The following is a 16,358-nucleotide window of genomic DNA, read 5'->3' as shown; positions in this document are numbered from 1 at the left end:
TCCAGCAGAGAGCTGTGGGCTTGAACAGGAAGCTTAACCATAATCAAAACTGCCTGACTCTGCTCAGGTGACGCTAGCGCGCCACTCCCAAGGCTGCTGCTCGTTGCTTCAAAACGTCCTCCACCAAACTGCTGAGCTCAAATGTGTGGTCACTGCAGCTGCCACTTTTTCTTAGCTTAAATTTGGATCCAGTGAATCAACATCCAGAGGAAATCAATTGGGTCTTCATATTAAAGTCCAAAACCTGTTTATTGTATCCTATTAATGGACGAAAACTCACCAAGATAAACAACATATTTAAAATCTAATTTTACCTCTATCAATAAGCATGAAAAATGTGAGGTTGGTAAACTTACTAGTTCATGGGCTGATGAGAATCCAAGACTCAATCAAAGTCCTTTGGCTTTAGAATGTCAACCTAAGATTAACAATGGGTACTTGCCTTTGTTAAATTTAAAATATCTAAATCTATAAAGCAGTGCAAAAAAAGAAAGAAATGTATACACCACAGAGATTCCAAAGCAAAGTGGTTTGTAATTTGGTTGGAATATACAACTAGTTTCTGCAACACAGGGCAAAATTCAAACAGACATTCATGAAAGATTATAGTCAAGAGTAAATGAAGTTTAATTAATTTTCAAAATGAGAATTCTTCTATCAAACTGGTAAAGAAAAGAAAGAAAACAAGCAAACAAACTCACTTGTAAGGCAGCAATGTTAGAAAAACTCAAGAAGCAGTCACCCTTGGCTGCTCCTGGGGCTGCAAATGTCTGCACTGATGCTGGAAAGCAACTTGCAAAATGGATCTACAGCATGAGAAAAACTTTGCAGTGTGTAACCCAGTTATTCCACTCAGGAATTTGTCTTAAACAGGAAGTCATCAAATTACAGAACTGCAGTCAGTATGACAGTGGAAAACCCAAACACACACAACTATACACATAGCTCTTAGTTACACAGATGGGTGTGTGTGTGTGTACTATGTGTTATCCAAGAAAACTTAAAGCTATGAACTTGCCCAATAATAAGAATGCTTAAATTAAACCTCATACATTCATACAAAATTGTAAATGTTAATGAGCAAAAAAGGGAAAAACCTAGCCCAGATGATACTGAGTTTTGTATACATATGCCTTCATGTACAAGAGTGTGTGCATGTGTCATTACCTGGGTATGTCTTGATAAAATTCATTTTATTAAAATCTTCAGAAACGTGAAATTCCTAAAAGTAAACATATGCAATAAGAAAAGAGTTAGATTTTTTAAAATAACAGGAACTTAACTTTCAAAATGAAGTGAAGCTCAAAGACTTTTGTCAAGAGACCTGGCACTCAAGGTGAGCGAGCTACTTAGGGATACAACCTGCTCCACTCAGCAAAGCTGTCCCTCAGGCCATCATTTGTCTGGGGCAGCTGGAGGACTCAGCACAGCTCTCTGGCCAGCCCCTCCTCCCCAGACAGTGCTGCACGGAATCCTCCTCTAACTGCAAAGTGTGCTGAGTTTGCTCTTTGGGCTATGAAGAAATGGGAGGGAGGGAGAAAGGAAGGGAGTTCCTTAATAGGATGTCTACGTAGAACTCCAATGACCATTACCATCAGAGCACAGCTGTGGGAAAATCAGGCACTGGAAAGCACAGCAATTTAACACAGAAAATGTATACATTTTAATGTACACATATGCCATCCAAAAAGTAAAATTCACAGATTGTAAGCAGTCTGTTCATACACATGTACTTTCCAGATTTGCTGTAGAACATGCACTTCCTAACTAGGGAAAAGTAGTATGTAACTTTTACAATGAAAAGCGTAAGTCTCAGCCTAAAGCGGAGACAAGACTCAAGCGAAAATGTGCTAAGTAAGAATTCTTAGCCAGGCGTGGTGGTGCACGCCTTTAATCCCAGCACTCGGGAGGCAGAGGTAGGAGGATCGCCATGAGTTCAAGGCCACCCTGAGATGACAGAATTAACTCCAGGTCAGTCTGGACCAGAGTGAGACCCTACCTCGAAAAACAAAAACAAAACAAAACAAAAATTCTGTTAACCAATGCTGGATTGTTGACTTCTTGAGGCTCAGTAATACAGACATGAGAAACAGTTGACTGAACACAGAAAAGGAACACACACACACACACACACACACACACACACACACACACACAGGAACACAGACTTCCGATTCTCTGTCTACCTTTGAGAGTACCAAACTATCAGCATCGTATGAGCCAATCCGCATGGGGGAGGATCCAGAGCGCCACTGCCAATGGTAACGGGAATCTGCGTGACCCTCACTGCTAAGAGCCCTTGGAGAGTCTGTGCTGCCACTGCAGGCTGCTCAGTGAAAAGCCAGCGAGAAGGCTCGCTCAAGAGAGAAATGCACAAGCATGGCCAGCACTGGAGGTGTGTGCAGCTCACACTTCCTCTTCACACATGTGTGCACAGCGCGACACTCCTACAAAGTCTTCAGAGCTGCACCCTGTGCTGTGCGTGCAGAACAGCCTTGCCACCTGCCGCTCCTGAGTGAGTGGAAGAGGGAGCCTCCTCCTCCTGGTGTCGTCGTCTTTCTCCTTCTTTCCTCCTCCTCCTCCTCCTCCTCCTTGTGCCTCCTCTTCTTTTGTTAAATAGAAACTGGTATGGACCTATCCTATGCTGGTACCATCATTTCCCTCCTCGCTGCCCCCACTGCACCGAGGGCTCCCTCCTTAGTGGGACTGCCGGTGTTCACCTGGCGTCGCAGGTCATGAGTCGTAGGGGCCGCAGTCAGTCGCCGTGGGTGGGAGCAGCAGTGTCTGTGGACGCTCCCTCTCACCCTGAGGCTCGTACATTCTTCCTGACCCTCTTCCACAAAGTTCCCTGAGCCTTGGTAGGTGTGCTTTAAGTCTACTTTACTGTTGCTGGCTCTGTCTTCTTGATCCTTAAACACAAAGAGCCCTTTTTTCTTTACATTAAAAACCAAACAAGCCGGGCGTGGTGGCACACACCTTTAATCCCAGCATTCCGGAGGCAGAGGTAGGAGGATCGCCATGAGTTCAAGGTCACCCTGAGACTACAGAGTTAATTCCAGGTCAGCCTGGACCAGAGTGAGACCCTATCTCAAAAAACCAACCAAACAAACAAACAAACAACAGGGGGCTGGAGAGATGGCTCAGCGGTTAAGATGTTTGCCTGAAAGGCCAAAGGACCTTGGTTTGATTCTCCAGGACCCATATAAGCTGCGTGCACAAGGTGTCGCATGCGTCTGGAGTTTGTTTGCAGTGACTGGAGGCCCTGGCACACCCCTTCTCTCACTCATTCTTTCTCTCTCTCAAATAAATAAAAAATAAATAAAATATTTAAGCCAGGCATGGTGGTGCATGCCTTTAATCCCAGCACTTAGGAAGCAGAGGCAGGAGGATCGCCATGAGCTTGAGGCCACCCTGAGACTACACAGTGAATTCCAGGTCAGCCTGGGCTAGAGTAAGACCCTACCTTGAAAACCCCAAAATAAATAAAATAAACAAACAAACAAATAAATAAAATATTTTTAAAAAACAACAGGGAAAGAGTAGTCTTTCCAACAAATGGCATAAAGATAACTGGGTATCTACATATAAAAGAATCAATATAGAACATTGCACATTGCATTTATTAAAAATAAGGCCAAAAGGAAAACAAAATATTTTAAGACAATGAAAATGTTCTTTAAAAAGCACTTAAAAATATGTAACATGAAAATTAAGTTTTATAAACTTACAAAGCAAGTAGAGAAGAACATTAAGTGCAGCAATGATAATAATAAAATAGATAATGACTTTACTGCAGTACAATTATATTCAGTATTTTACTCAAGGGCTGTAGTTCCTCAAACAGCCTTTCCTGCACATCATATGCAAAAGTCAAGTCACAGTGAAGTCAAGATCTAAATTGAAAGCTTAAACAAACTAACTTAGCAACCCCTCCCAGTAAAAATCCATTTATTTCTGAAAACAAACACCTCTGCATTAGCCAGTGATTTCTTAGGTATTATATCTAAGCATAATCAACTAAACATAAGATGAATTACATGTCATAAAACTTTTGGGCTGGGGTGATGGCTCAGCAGTTAAAGGCATTTGCTTGCAAATTCTCTCAGCCCAGGCTCAGTTCCCCAGTACCCACATAGAGCCAGATGCACAAAGTGACACATGTGTCTAAAGTTTGTTTGCGGCAGCAAAAGGCCCTGGCATGGCCACTCTCGTTCATTCATATTCTCATTCTCTTTCTCTCTCACTCTCAAGTAAGTAATTTAAAATACTTTAAAAACAGAGAAAGTGGTAATGTTTACACAATCCAATGAATATACAATCTACTACAAAGCCACTGAAATACACATTTTAAAATGAGAAATATGATGCTACATGAGTCCCATTCCAATTAAGGAAATAAGTATGTGCATATAATTAAACTTATAAAAACCACCAGTCTCTAAAATGTTGTGAAAAGTTACATGCATTATTGGCTGACTAGCTAGTCCTTCCCATCTTTCACAAAGAAGCAGACACACACATGCATGCATGTGTGCACACACACAGTAACAGACATTCTCTGTGGCAGTGTTAAAGACAGGAGCTGCTACAGGTTTCTTTATTCACTGCCAAGACACTAATCATGTAGTGTCTGTACTTTGACGTACTTTAAAATTAAGTCCTAATGAAAATCCATTTCAGGCCTAATGGATTCTGAATTAAACACTTCTCGAGTCAAATCAAGTTAGCTTTACTTGTAACCTGCCCACATGGACACGGGACATTGGTGCAAAGAACACTGGGTATTCTACCAGTCTACCTACCATTACAGCCCCATTATCCTGGCCCACAAATATCCGCCGGCTGTCGTGATGGTAGGCCATAGCAGAGCAAGGAGCTGGTAGAAAAACAGAGAACACATGATGAGTACAGCAAACACTTCAAGCCAATGTTTAAAGCACATTATTACAAAAAGAAGCCATGTAACTTGGAAATGTAATTAAGTTCTCTCTAATACTTTAGTTTAAAATTCTAACTCTGTAAGCCTTGTCAAAACTGTCTTAGATTTTTGGATGAGCCTGGCCCGGTGGCACACATCTTTAATCCCAGCACTTGGGAGGGAGAGGTAAGAAGAACAGTGTGAGCTCGAGGTCAGCCTGAGCTAGATGGAGACTTTACTTTGAAAGAAAGAAAGAAAAAAAAATAACAACAACTAAAAGAACAATAACAATAGTTTAAAAAAATATTTTATTTTTATTTATTTATTTGACAGAGAAAGGGGGAGAGAGAGAGAGAGAATGGGCACGCCAGGGCCTCCAGCCACTGCAAACCAACTCCAGACGCATGCGCCCCCTTGTGCATCTGGCTAATGTGGGTCCTAGGAATCCAACCTGGGTCCTTTGGCTTAGCAGGCAAGCGCTTTAACCACTAAGTCATCCCTGCAGCCCAAACAGAGTTTTGAGTGAAGCACGTGGGCACGGTCTTGTCTGGTGTAACTCCTAGAGCCCAGGTCAGATGGTAGCACCGGACTTCCTATCCCACTGCGCACAAGATCAAGCTAGGAAGGCCATGCTGGGATTGTTTTTCTCTCCAATGATCGAAAGATATTCCCTTTGGCAATGACAGAAGCAGAGTTCAGAGGCAGTGCTGTGGGCAGTGTGGAGGCATCTGCTACTCGTGCAAGCACCCCGTGGCAGACCACCGGGCTCTCTGCCAGAAGCCCTGGGCAAAAGAACAAATTTTTCTCAGAACAAAAAAACTCTAAATTGTCTTCTGCAGCAAGTCAGAATAAAGTGATTTATGAAAACAAACAGTGGAAAAAGAAATGTTTGGGCTCGTTTAGCATAAAGAAATTGGATCAACAATGACAAACACAGCACAACATGAAAATGTAAACCAGGAACAAAATAGCTGAGAGTGTTTTCCATTGAATAAAAACTTATCACAAAAGACAAAGCCAAGCACAGCAGTCTAGCACTCAAGGAGGACAGAGGCAAGAGCACTAATTCAAGTCCAGCCTGGCTGGCTCACAAGTTCAAGGCCGGCTGGGCTACATGTAGAGTGGCGCACGCGACCTCAAGAAGCCACAACACCCACAAAGTCTTCCAGATGAAGTTACCATTTGAAATAGCTCTCTCACAACGGGCTTCTACTCTCTACCAGGGAAAGTAAGCTATTGCCCAGGATCATCCAAAGGCCAAGTCAGCTAACCGTGCGCTCAGACCACACAGGAGGCCGTGTGGCAGCACCGTGAGCTTGCGGGTGACGTCAGCATGCACAGTGGGACCCACCACAAGCCAGCATCCCCTTATTGATACTTGAGGTAGGCAAGAATAATCCTGTTTGAGGACTGCAACCACAAAGATAGAAACACACAGGCCCTCATGCAATGAAAATGGCCTTCAGTGGCTCTAACCTTTTCAGAAGCTCAGTGGCACCCTTCTGAGCAGGGTGCTGAGTCTTGACACAGCGGCTTTGAAGCTCTATTCTGCTGATGCCTCACACTGGAAACTACAGAAATCTGGCAAGTTCCTCGTTGTGTAAACACTTCAACGTGCTGAGTGATTTATGAGGCTAGAGATTTTTTGCATTTAAAAAATTGAGGGCTGCTGGATGTGGTGGCTCACACCTTTAATCGCAGCACTCAGGAGGCAAAGGTAGGTGGATCGCCATGGGTTCGAGGCCACCCTGAGACTACATAGTGAATTCTAGGTCAGCCTCAGCCAGAATGAAACCCTACATCAAAAAAAAAAAGAAGCCGGGCGTGGTGGCGCACGCCTTTAATCCCAGCACTCGGGAGGCAGAGGTAGGAGGATTGCCATGAGTTCAAGGCCACCCTGAGATGACAGAGTTAATTCCAGGTCAGCCTGGACCAGAGTGAGACCCTACCTCGAAAAACCAAAAAAAAAAAAAAAGAAAGAAAGAAAAAAGAAAAAGGGCTGGAGAGATGGCTCAGTGCTTTCAGGTGCTTGCTTGCAAAGCCTGATGGCTAAGGTTCAATTCCCCAGTATCCACATAAGCCAGATGCACAAAGTGGCACATGCATCTGGAGTTTGTTTGCTGTGGCAAAAGAACCTGACATGCCCATTCTCTCCCTCTCTTTCTGTCTGCTAGCAAATAAAGTATTTAAATTTTTTTTAAAGTTTCTCTAGTTTGGTTTGCATATAATGTGCTGGCTTTTATCTGAAAATACAGCATTATACTGAGGTAAGCAATAGACATTTTAAAATAACCAGGGTTATTTTAAATATGTATATCTTATTTAATAAAGAAGACAAACAGGGGTCATCTTTCAAATCTGTATCAGTAAGAGATAAAGACATTGGTATAGACCAAACTCACAGACAGTCAAACCCAGCCCACTGAACCTTTTGTTACAGCATGGCTGGCTTGTGGGAACCCAGGGCCCTTCATACTGTTCTTGACTATTTCCAGGCTACTGTGGCAGAGGTAAGTAGTTGTCATAGACTATTTAGTCCACAGAATCTATACTGTTTGATCCTCTGCATTAAAAAAAAAAAAAAAAAAGTGTGGCCTTTCCTCATAACCTTAATGAGCGGCATGGTTTGGGAGTGAAAAACAAGCTTAGATTCAGATTACAACCACCAGAAATCACTTAATCTCTTTGGCCTCAATTTCCTTGTCCACAAAGTGGCTGTTATGATGACTTCATAAAATTCTATTACAACAAGGCATGCGGGCACAGCAACGCAGAAACCGAGTCACGAACAGCAGATTCCAACAACAATGATTCCTGTTACGGGGATGTGATAGTTACCTGCATTTGCTGGGCAAAGCACCTCATCAAAAGCAGCTGCTGGGAAATCAAAATGAGATTAATCACTTAAATAGACCTATAACAAACATGGAGATCCGAACAGTTATCAATAATCTCCCAACTAAAAAAAGCCCAGGCCCGGATGGATTCACTGCTGAATTTTACCAGACTTTTAAGGAAGAGCTAACACCATTGCTTCTTAAGCTTTTCCAGGAAATAGAAAAAGAAGGAATTCTACCAAACTCCTTCTATGAGGCCAGCATCACCCTGATACCAAAACCAGGCAAAGATAGAACAAAAAAAGAAAATTACAGACCAATCTCCCTCATGAACATAGATGCAAAAATTCTCAACAAAATATTGGCAAACAGAATACAAGAGTATATCAAAAAGATCATTCACCCTGACCAAGTAGGCTTTATCCCAGAGATGCAGGGATGGTTCAACATACGCAAATCTATAAATGTAATACATTACATAAACGGGTTGAAGGACAAAAATCACATGATCATCTCATTAGATGCAGAGAAAGCATTTGACAAAATCCAACATCCCTTCATGATAAAAGTCCTACAGAGACTGGGAATAGAAGGAACATATCTCAATATAATAAAGGCTATTTATGACAAGCCTACAGCCAACATATTACTAAATGGGGAAAAACTGGAAGCTTTTCCACTAAAATCAGGAACAAGACAAGGGTGTCCACTGTCCCCACTTCTATTTAATATAGTTTTGGAAGTCTTAGCCATAGCAATAAGGCAAGAGACACACATAAAAGGGATACAAATTGGAAAGGAAGAAATCAAGTTATCATTATTTGCAGATGACATGATTCTATACATAAAGGACCCTAAAGACTCTACTAGCAAGCTGTTAGAGCTGATCAAAACCTACAGCAATGTAGCAGGATACAAAATAAATACACAGAAATCAGTAGCCTTCATATATGCTAACAACAAACACACAGAGGATGAAATCAGAGAATCACTCCCATTCACAATTGCATCAAAAAAAAATAAAATACCTTGGAATACACCTAACCAAGGAAGTAAAGAATCTATACAATGAGAACTTTAAAACACTCAAGCGAGAAATTGCAGAAGACACTAGAAAGTGGAGAAACATCCCTTGTTCCTGGATTGGAAGAATCAATATCGTGAAAATGGCAATCTTACCTAAAGCAATCTACACATTTAATGCAATCCCTATCAAAATTCCAAAGGCTTTCTTCATGGAAATAGAAAAAACAATCCAAAAATTCATTTGGAATCACAAAAAACCTCGAATATCTAAAATAATACTGAGGAACAAAAAAGAGGCTGGTGGTATCACCATACCTGATTTTAACTTATACTACAGAGCCATAGTAACAAAAACAGCATGGTACTGGCACAAAAACAGACATGTAGATCAGTGGAACAGAATAGAGGACCCAGATGTAAGCCCAAGTAGCTATAGCCACCGGATATTCGATAAAAATGCCAAAAATACTCATTGGAGAAGAGACAGCCTCTTCAGCAAATGGTGTTTTGAAAACTGGATAAATATCTGCAGAAGGATGAAAATAGATTCTTCTCTCTCGCCATGCACAAGAATTAAGTCCAAATGGATTAAAGACCTTAACATCAGACCGGAAACTTTGAAACTGCTAGAGGAAAAAGTAGGGGAAACCCTTCAACATATTGGTCTTGGCAAAGACTTTCTGAATACAACCCCAATTGCTCAGGCAATAAAACCACAGATTAACCACTGGGACCTAATGAAATTACAAAGATTTTGCACCGCAAAGGACACAGTGAAAAAAGCAAAGAGGCAACCTACAGAATGGGAAAAAATCTTCGCCAGCTATATATCTGATAGAGGATTAATAGCTAGGATATACAAAGAACTCAAAAAGTTAAATAATAAGGAATCAAACAAGCCAATCAAAAAATGGGCTATGGAGCTAAATAGAGAGTTCTCAAAGGAAGAAATACGAATGGCATATAAGCATCTAAAAAAATGTTCTACGTCACTAGTCATCAGGGAAATGCAGATTAAAACTACATTGAGATTCCATCTCACTCCTGTCAGATTGGCCACCATCATGAAAACAAATGATCATAAATGTTGGCGGGGATGTGGAAACAAAGGAACCCTTCTTCACTGCTGGTGGGAATGCAATCTGGTCCAGCCATTGTGGAAAACAGTGTGGAGGTTCCTAAAACAGCTAGAGATTGATCTACCATATGACCCAGCTATAGCACTCCTAGGCATATATCCAAAGGACTCATCTCATTTCCTTAGAAGTACATGCTCAACCATGTTTATTGCTGCTCAATTTATAATAGCTGGGAAATGGAACCAGCCTAGATGTCCCTCAACAGATGAGTGGATAATGAAGATGTGGTACATTTATACAATGGAGTTCTACTCAGCAGTAAAGAAAAATGAAGTTATGAAATTTGCAGAAAAATGGATGGACCTGGAAAGTATTATACTAAGTGAGGTAACCCAGGCCCAGAAAGCCAAGCGCCACATGTTCTCTCTCATATGTGGATCCTAGCTACAGATGACTGGGCTTCTGTGTGAGAATGAAAATACTTAGTAGCAGAGGCCAGTAAGTTGAAAAGGAGGCATAAAGGGTGGAGAAAGGAAGGGAGGAGGATACTTAATAGGTTGATATTGTATATATGTAATTACAATGATTGTAATGGGGAGGTAATATGATGGAGAATGGAATTTCAAATGGGAAAGTGTGGGGGTGGGGAGGGAGGGAATTACCATGGGATATATTTTATAATCATGGAAAATGTTAATAAAAATTAAAATAAAATTTAAAAAAAAAAAAGCAGCTGCTGGGAGGACAGTTTTTATTTTGGCTTCCAGTCTCAGGGGCAAGGCTCACGGTGGCGGGGAAAGCACGGAGGAGCAGAGGCTGGGCAGCGCCTCCGCCACAGGAGGTGCAGAAGAGCAGCAGGACAGTGAGCTGACTTCTGGCAGAAGGGAGCTGCCTACGCCACCACTAAGCTGGCCCCAACAACACACCGTGTCAGCAAGGCTCCACCTCCCACATTGCCATGGCTGGGGACCAGCATTCCGAACACAGGATTTTAGACTGGGGACATCTGATTCAAACCACCATAGGGAGGAGGCAAGGCTACGGAAAAGGACTGGACCCCTACCACAATATAGAAGGGTTTCGCTCGCTCATCACTGTCAGGTCACGGGGGAAGTGTGGGCTGGAGGATGAATGAATGACCACGCAAACATCCCAACTGAGCAATCTGCGCAGTGTGCAGAACCCACGAGACACTTTTCTTGTGTTTTGGTTCTAATTTTGAAATAAAAGTCATTCCAAAATAGACAGCAGTGCTCTTCCATAGTGCATTCATTCATTTTCCTGGTTACACTCCTGCAGTTTCTGCAGATATAGGTCCAGATGGAAGCAATAAGGCAGCCCTGAGCCAGGCACGGCCATTGTCCGCTGTAATCCCAACCCCCGAGAGGCCAGCAGGATGACAGCCGTGAGTTCAAGGCTCAGCAGTGGGTTCCAGGAAGCAGACTGGGCTGCAGAGTGACATCCTGTCTTAAAACAAAGAAATAAAAAGCACAGCATCTGGAAGCTACCTGAACGTACGTTTATACAAATGGAATAGGCCAGTGTCAGCCACACTGCAGAGCCCCTTGGGCTGCTCCTTCCACATCCTCCTTTAACTAGGAAGTTCCTCAGAAGGGCCAGTGAAGTCAAGGCACAGAGAGTTGGGAATAGAGGACCCTGGCCATGTGTAACAGCCCAGACAGACAGAACACATTTTCACTGTACAGTATTGATGTCCTGGGAGAAAAGTTAATTAATCACTAGCCCTGTGTGGCGGCACACAGAGGCAGAGGCAGGAGGATCACTGTGAGTTCAAGGCCAGCCTGAGACTGACTACATAGTGAATTCCAGGTCAGCCTGGGCTAGAGCGAGACCCTACCTCGAAAAATAAATAAATAAATGAATAAATCACTAAGTTGATAAAATATTTCGAAGAAAGTTAGGGATGTAGCTCAGTGGCTCAGCACTAGCCTCGTATGCCCAAGGTCCTGGGTTTGATCTCCAGCGCTTAGTGGGGGGGGGGGAAGAATAGTGGGGGAGAATACAAGGACACAGGATATGTCTCATTCTCGACCTCTAAGAGATATTTGATATTGAACTCCAGAGCTCAGGACTCCAAGGAGGCTAAGCTTTGACCAAAATATGAACTATGGAGGAAGGGAAGTGTGGCAGGAAAAATACAAACAGCAATAAAGAGATTTCCACAGTGATGACAGGAAGGAGCTCCGCGGGCTGTTGCTACTGGCAGTTACCAGTTATCAGGCAGGACCGCCAGGCAGCAAGGAGTCATGAGTGACAGAAGCCCGTTTTGTGGTTGTTGAGGCTAAAGAGTTCTCAGAGGCCCGAAGGATCCCACCACCTCTGCCTTGCACATGTGGATTAGAAGTCTTTGCTCCTTTGAAACCTAGCCAGGCCCTTTTATTTCCATACTCTTCATGATGGTTGCTGATATTGGGGGTTATCTGAACATAGAAACCTTTAACTGTTTACTTTATTAAACAGATTCCAAGGGCATGTTTACTAAGACATCAGTTACTGCAGGAGAGGAGAGACTTTTTTCAGTGGTGTAAGCTATTCATGCTCCAGTAAATGGTCCCCCACCCATGGTCATGCAAGAACCCTAGTTATGCTCAGTGGGGTCACACACACAAAAGAAGATGTCAGAATAGAAGTAGGTCTATTTGGAATGAAGAAAGGGTTCAGCAGGAGGGGAGGGGAACAGAGAAAGTAACATGGGGTAAAAATATACTATATGCACATAGAGAAAGTGTCAAAAAAATTTAAAAGTGTTACTTCATATTTCAAGATGAAAATTAAGCATGTAAAATCAAGGTTATGTGTTTACAGCACACAGGGAACAAGGTCTGTTATGCGACAAAATTATGATCAGGCTTTCATGCATCTTCAGATGTGCCATGTATTACACAGCTGTATCACTCCCTTGCTAACAGATATCTATATGCAGTATTCAAAACGCTTTTCATTGAATGGAAATTATTACTATGAAAATTATTACAGGATCCAAATACTGCATGAATGATGGAATGTATGCACAGAGGAAAGCGAGAAAGTGTGATGTCCTGAAGGAGTTTATAGGAAGCTCATCATCTTGGAACACCTCAGGAGAGTGTGGACCACGTCAACAGCACTGGAATGGCTGTCAGCGCTCTTTGGGGAACGTCACCCAGATGTTCAGTAGCCTACACGCATACAAGCAACTCTGTTTGCTTTCCCTAGGGGCCACCTCGCATAGAAACTGTCACTGAGGAAACTCTTTAAGAGCCAAGGAAGGTCTCAAGCACAGCCACAGCTGTACTGTCTTCTCTGAGGCTGTTCAGACAGCAAAACTCCCTCCCTACTGAGCCCTGGAGTGGAAATCTGAAAGAGAAAAAGATGGCAATGAAGTGGTGCTTAGAAGGGCTTGAGGGGCCTGGAATTGAAAGGTCATTTTATTTTGTTGTGTTTTATTTACTTTTGTCTTTTGAAACAGGGTCTCATGTAGCCCAGGCTGACCTGGAATTCACTGTGTAGTCAAGGACAACCTTAAACTTCTGCTTTTCCTGCCTCCACTTCCCAAATGATGAGACTACACTTACCACCACACCGGGCTTATATGGTGCTAGGGACCAAACCCGGAGCTCTGCGCATGCTGGGCAAGCACATCACCAACTGTGCTATATCCTCAGCCCTCGATATACAGGCAGTTTTATACCATGACATCCTAGGGCTGTTATAAAGTCACCATGCAGAACTTTAATCTACATTTATTTTTAGAACACACCTAACTTCTCTATCTAGAAAATGTTGTACCTTGAACCCCCATCTCTCTGTGCATACCCAAAGTTAGGTGACAAGGTCAGACAGTAGGTTGTCATAATTGTGGGACTATACAAAGGGTTCTTATAATGCCAGCATCAACTGCTAAGTGCTGAGTACAAAGTTAGAACTGATATAAGCTGGCTAACTTAAGACAAAGAAAAATAGGGGAACATGCCCTTTTCCCTCACCCCTTCTCTACCTTTTTTTTTTTTTTTAAGTTTTGCTGGTATCCTTCAGTTAAGCTACCAGGCCTAACTTCCTCTGCAAAAGAAAAGGAGTTTTCCTATAGGCTGCCAGAGATATTGGGCAACAAAGGAGCTCATTCTAAAACCCAGGAGCAATTTTGAGCCAGACATTGTGAAACATACATCATTAAAGGCATCAGAAATACCCTCAAGATGAACAGTTCGGGAACTTACAGGCCATTGTATGGTAAATGCTGGGCCAGTACTGGCCGCTGTCTCTTTTCAGCCATACTCGGATGGTTCTGTGAAGAAAGGAAGAGAGTAGGTGTCAGTAATTTTATATTATACTCAGGAAAACCACATTTTTAATTTTTAAAATACCTCAACACCGTATCTGATTTGCATGAGAGAGAAAGAGAGAGAGTAGCATGCGTGGTGGATGTGGCGATGTGTGTGGAGAGGCGCATGCCCTGTAAGCACATGTGGGCAGGCCACAGGAAGGAGTCTTGGGTCCTTCTCTGTCGCTTTTCTGACTTATTTCCCTGGGCCAGTCTCTCACTGATCGTGGAGTTCTCTAGACTGGCTGACTGGGGAGGGGGGCAGTGATTCTCCTCTTCCACCCCTCTCACCACCAGAGTTACAGGAAGGTGCAGCCATGCTGGGTTTTTACATGGACACCATATCAAACTCAGGACTTTGTACTTAAGCAGCAAGTGCTCTTATCCACGGAGCCAACTCCCTGGCCCATCTGAACTGATCTTATAGAGTTAACCAACTGCACAAATATATATATATATGTATATACACATATACATATATATATACACACACACACATATACACAAACATAAACAGAATTTACTATATTATATATACCATATATATAGTGTATATAGCTACATACAGTGTGGCCTTATGTGTCAAGTTTTATAGTATCTACAAGTCAGGATTTCAAATAATTTGAACAGTAGAAATGTTCTTTATATAGTGATGTGCAAAGAAAACTAAGAACTAAGAACTATTGACTACTTTCCTTAGTAAAACAGTGTGTGTGAAGTTAGCCACTTGACTAGCTGACAAGGAGATACTGAAGAAAGCAATAGGTTTTTAAAAAGTGACAGGCGTGGTGGCACACTTTAATTCCAGTTCTTGGGAGGCAGAGGTAGAAGGACCACTGTTAAGTTCAAAGCTACCCTGGGACTACATAGTGAATTCCAGGTCAGCCTGGGCTAGTGTGAGACCCTACCTCGGGGGGTTAAAAAAAAATGCTGGGTGTGGTGGCACATGCCTGCTCAGTAGGCAGAAGAAGTTTGAGACCACCCCAAGACTACAAAGTGAATTCCAGGCCAGCCTGGGCTACAGCGAGACCCTATCTTGGAAAAACTACAAAAAACAAAAAAAAGGAAGAAAAGGGTCAAGCTGCTTGTGAGTGACTCATTCAGCACCTTCTCAGCCTTCCTGGCCAGGAGGAAACCCTCCCCCAGGGCCTCTCAGGGCCCTCTTCCATCAGAACACTCAGCTGGTGAGGAAGTCCTGCCTGTGTGCAGGAAGGTGACTGAGGGACCCAGGAGCTGAAGAGCTCACTAGGCTAAGGGCCGCGTGGATGGGCCGGCGCTGCTCGCTTTCACCGAACCTCTAAGCCAGGCTGCTCCTGCGCTGCGTTCTGCCGGGGTCTGCTCCCTCTGCCTGCAAAGTGTTCAAACCTGCCCATCACTCCCTCACATTCATGCTCGTCTTTCTAATAGGAAAAAGCTAAAATATATAATAAATGAACACTGCTACATGGTTCCATCTTTTAGTGAAACTGATCTACGGGGATGAAAATACGCGTAGTGGTTGATTTGGGGGAAAGGCCAGTCGAGTAATGTGAGGGAACTTCAGAGGGTGGTAACACTCTGTGGTTGGTTCCCTTTGGTGTGTATTTGTTAGCACGTGCCCAACTACACTCCAGGTCTGTACAAACTACTATATACAACTGAAGGAAAGCTAAAACTAGAAGGTAACCTATACTTAACCCAAATATATAACATGGCATCCCACGACAGTGCATGTAATGTTACTGTGCATGCGAATCAGATAAAATGCCTTAACCAAGTCTCAAGGTATAACTACCAGTTTTCAGCACATACGGAGGATGGATGAGCCTACTAAAACCAAGAGGGTCTGCCGGGCGTGGTGGCGCACGCCTTTAATCCCAGCACTCGGGAGGCAGAGGTAGGAGGATCGCCATGAGTTTGAGGCCACCCTGAGACTACAGAGTTAATTCCAGGTCAGCCTGGACTAGAGTGAGACCCTACCTCGAAAAAACAAAAAAAAACAAGAGGGTATTGCATTGAGCAAAAGTAAGGCTACAGGAAAGTCTACAAAGACCATTTCTCACCTAATAATTGGGCAGGGAAAAAATAGAGATGGAAGACAAGCCTTATTCCTGAGACTGGGGAGACAGATGAACAGAGTGAAGGGTTCATAGATTTCTCTGAAAACCAGAAGGAACTAAAGAGCTAATAACTATGCC

The 16,358-nt window shown here is 42.9% G+C and overlaps 1 protein-coding gene across 2 annotated transcripts in view; it reads right to left on the bottom strand.

The window, feature by feature from the left end:
• Nucleotides 1–16,358, bottom strand: part of Wdfy1 (WD repeat and FYVE domain containing 1) — a 60,667-nt gene that overhangs the window by 27,745 nt on the left and 16,564 nt on the right. The window contains exons 2-4 of one of the 2 annotated variants that reach the window (XM_045148091.1): nucleotides 14,078–14,145; nucleotides 4,803–4,876; nucleotides 1,168–1,222 (exon numbers count right to left, since the gene is read on the bottom strand). In XM_045148091.1, coding sequence (XP_045004026.1) covers nucleotides 1,168–1,222; nucleotides 4,803–4,876; nucleotides 14,078–14,145 — 197 coding nt within the window. Of the gene's footprint in view, nucleotides 1–1,167; nucleotides 1,223–4,802; nucleotides 4,877–7,756; nucleotides 7,776–14,077; nucleotides 14,146–16,358 lie in introns of those variants that run through there. The other variant, XM_045148092.1, reaches the window with a different exon arrangement.

The sequence above is a fragment of the Jaculus jaculus genome, chromosome 4 (genome assembly GCF_020740685.1).
Source record: "Jaculus jaculus isolate mJacJac1 chromosome 4, mJacJac1.mat.Y.cur, whole genome shotgun sequence".
In the NCBI taxonomy this organism is placed as follows: Eukaryota; Metazoa; Chordata; class Mammalia; order Rodentia; family Dipodidae; genus Jaculus; species Jaculus jaculus.
The sequence above is the reverse complement of the archived record's forward strand: the minus strand, read 5'-3'. Positions and strand labels throughout refer to the sequence as shown.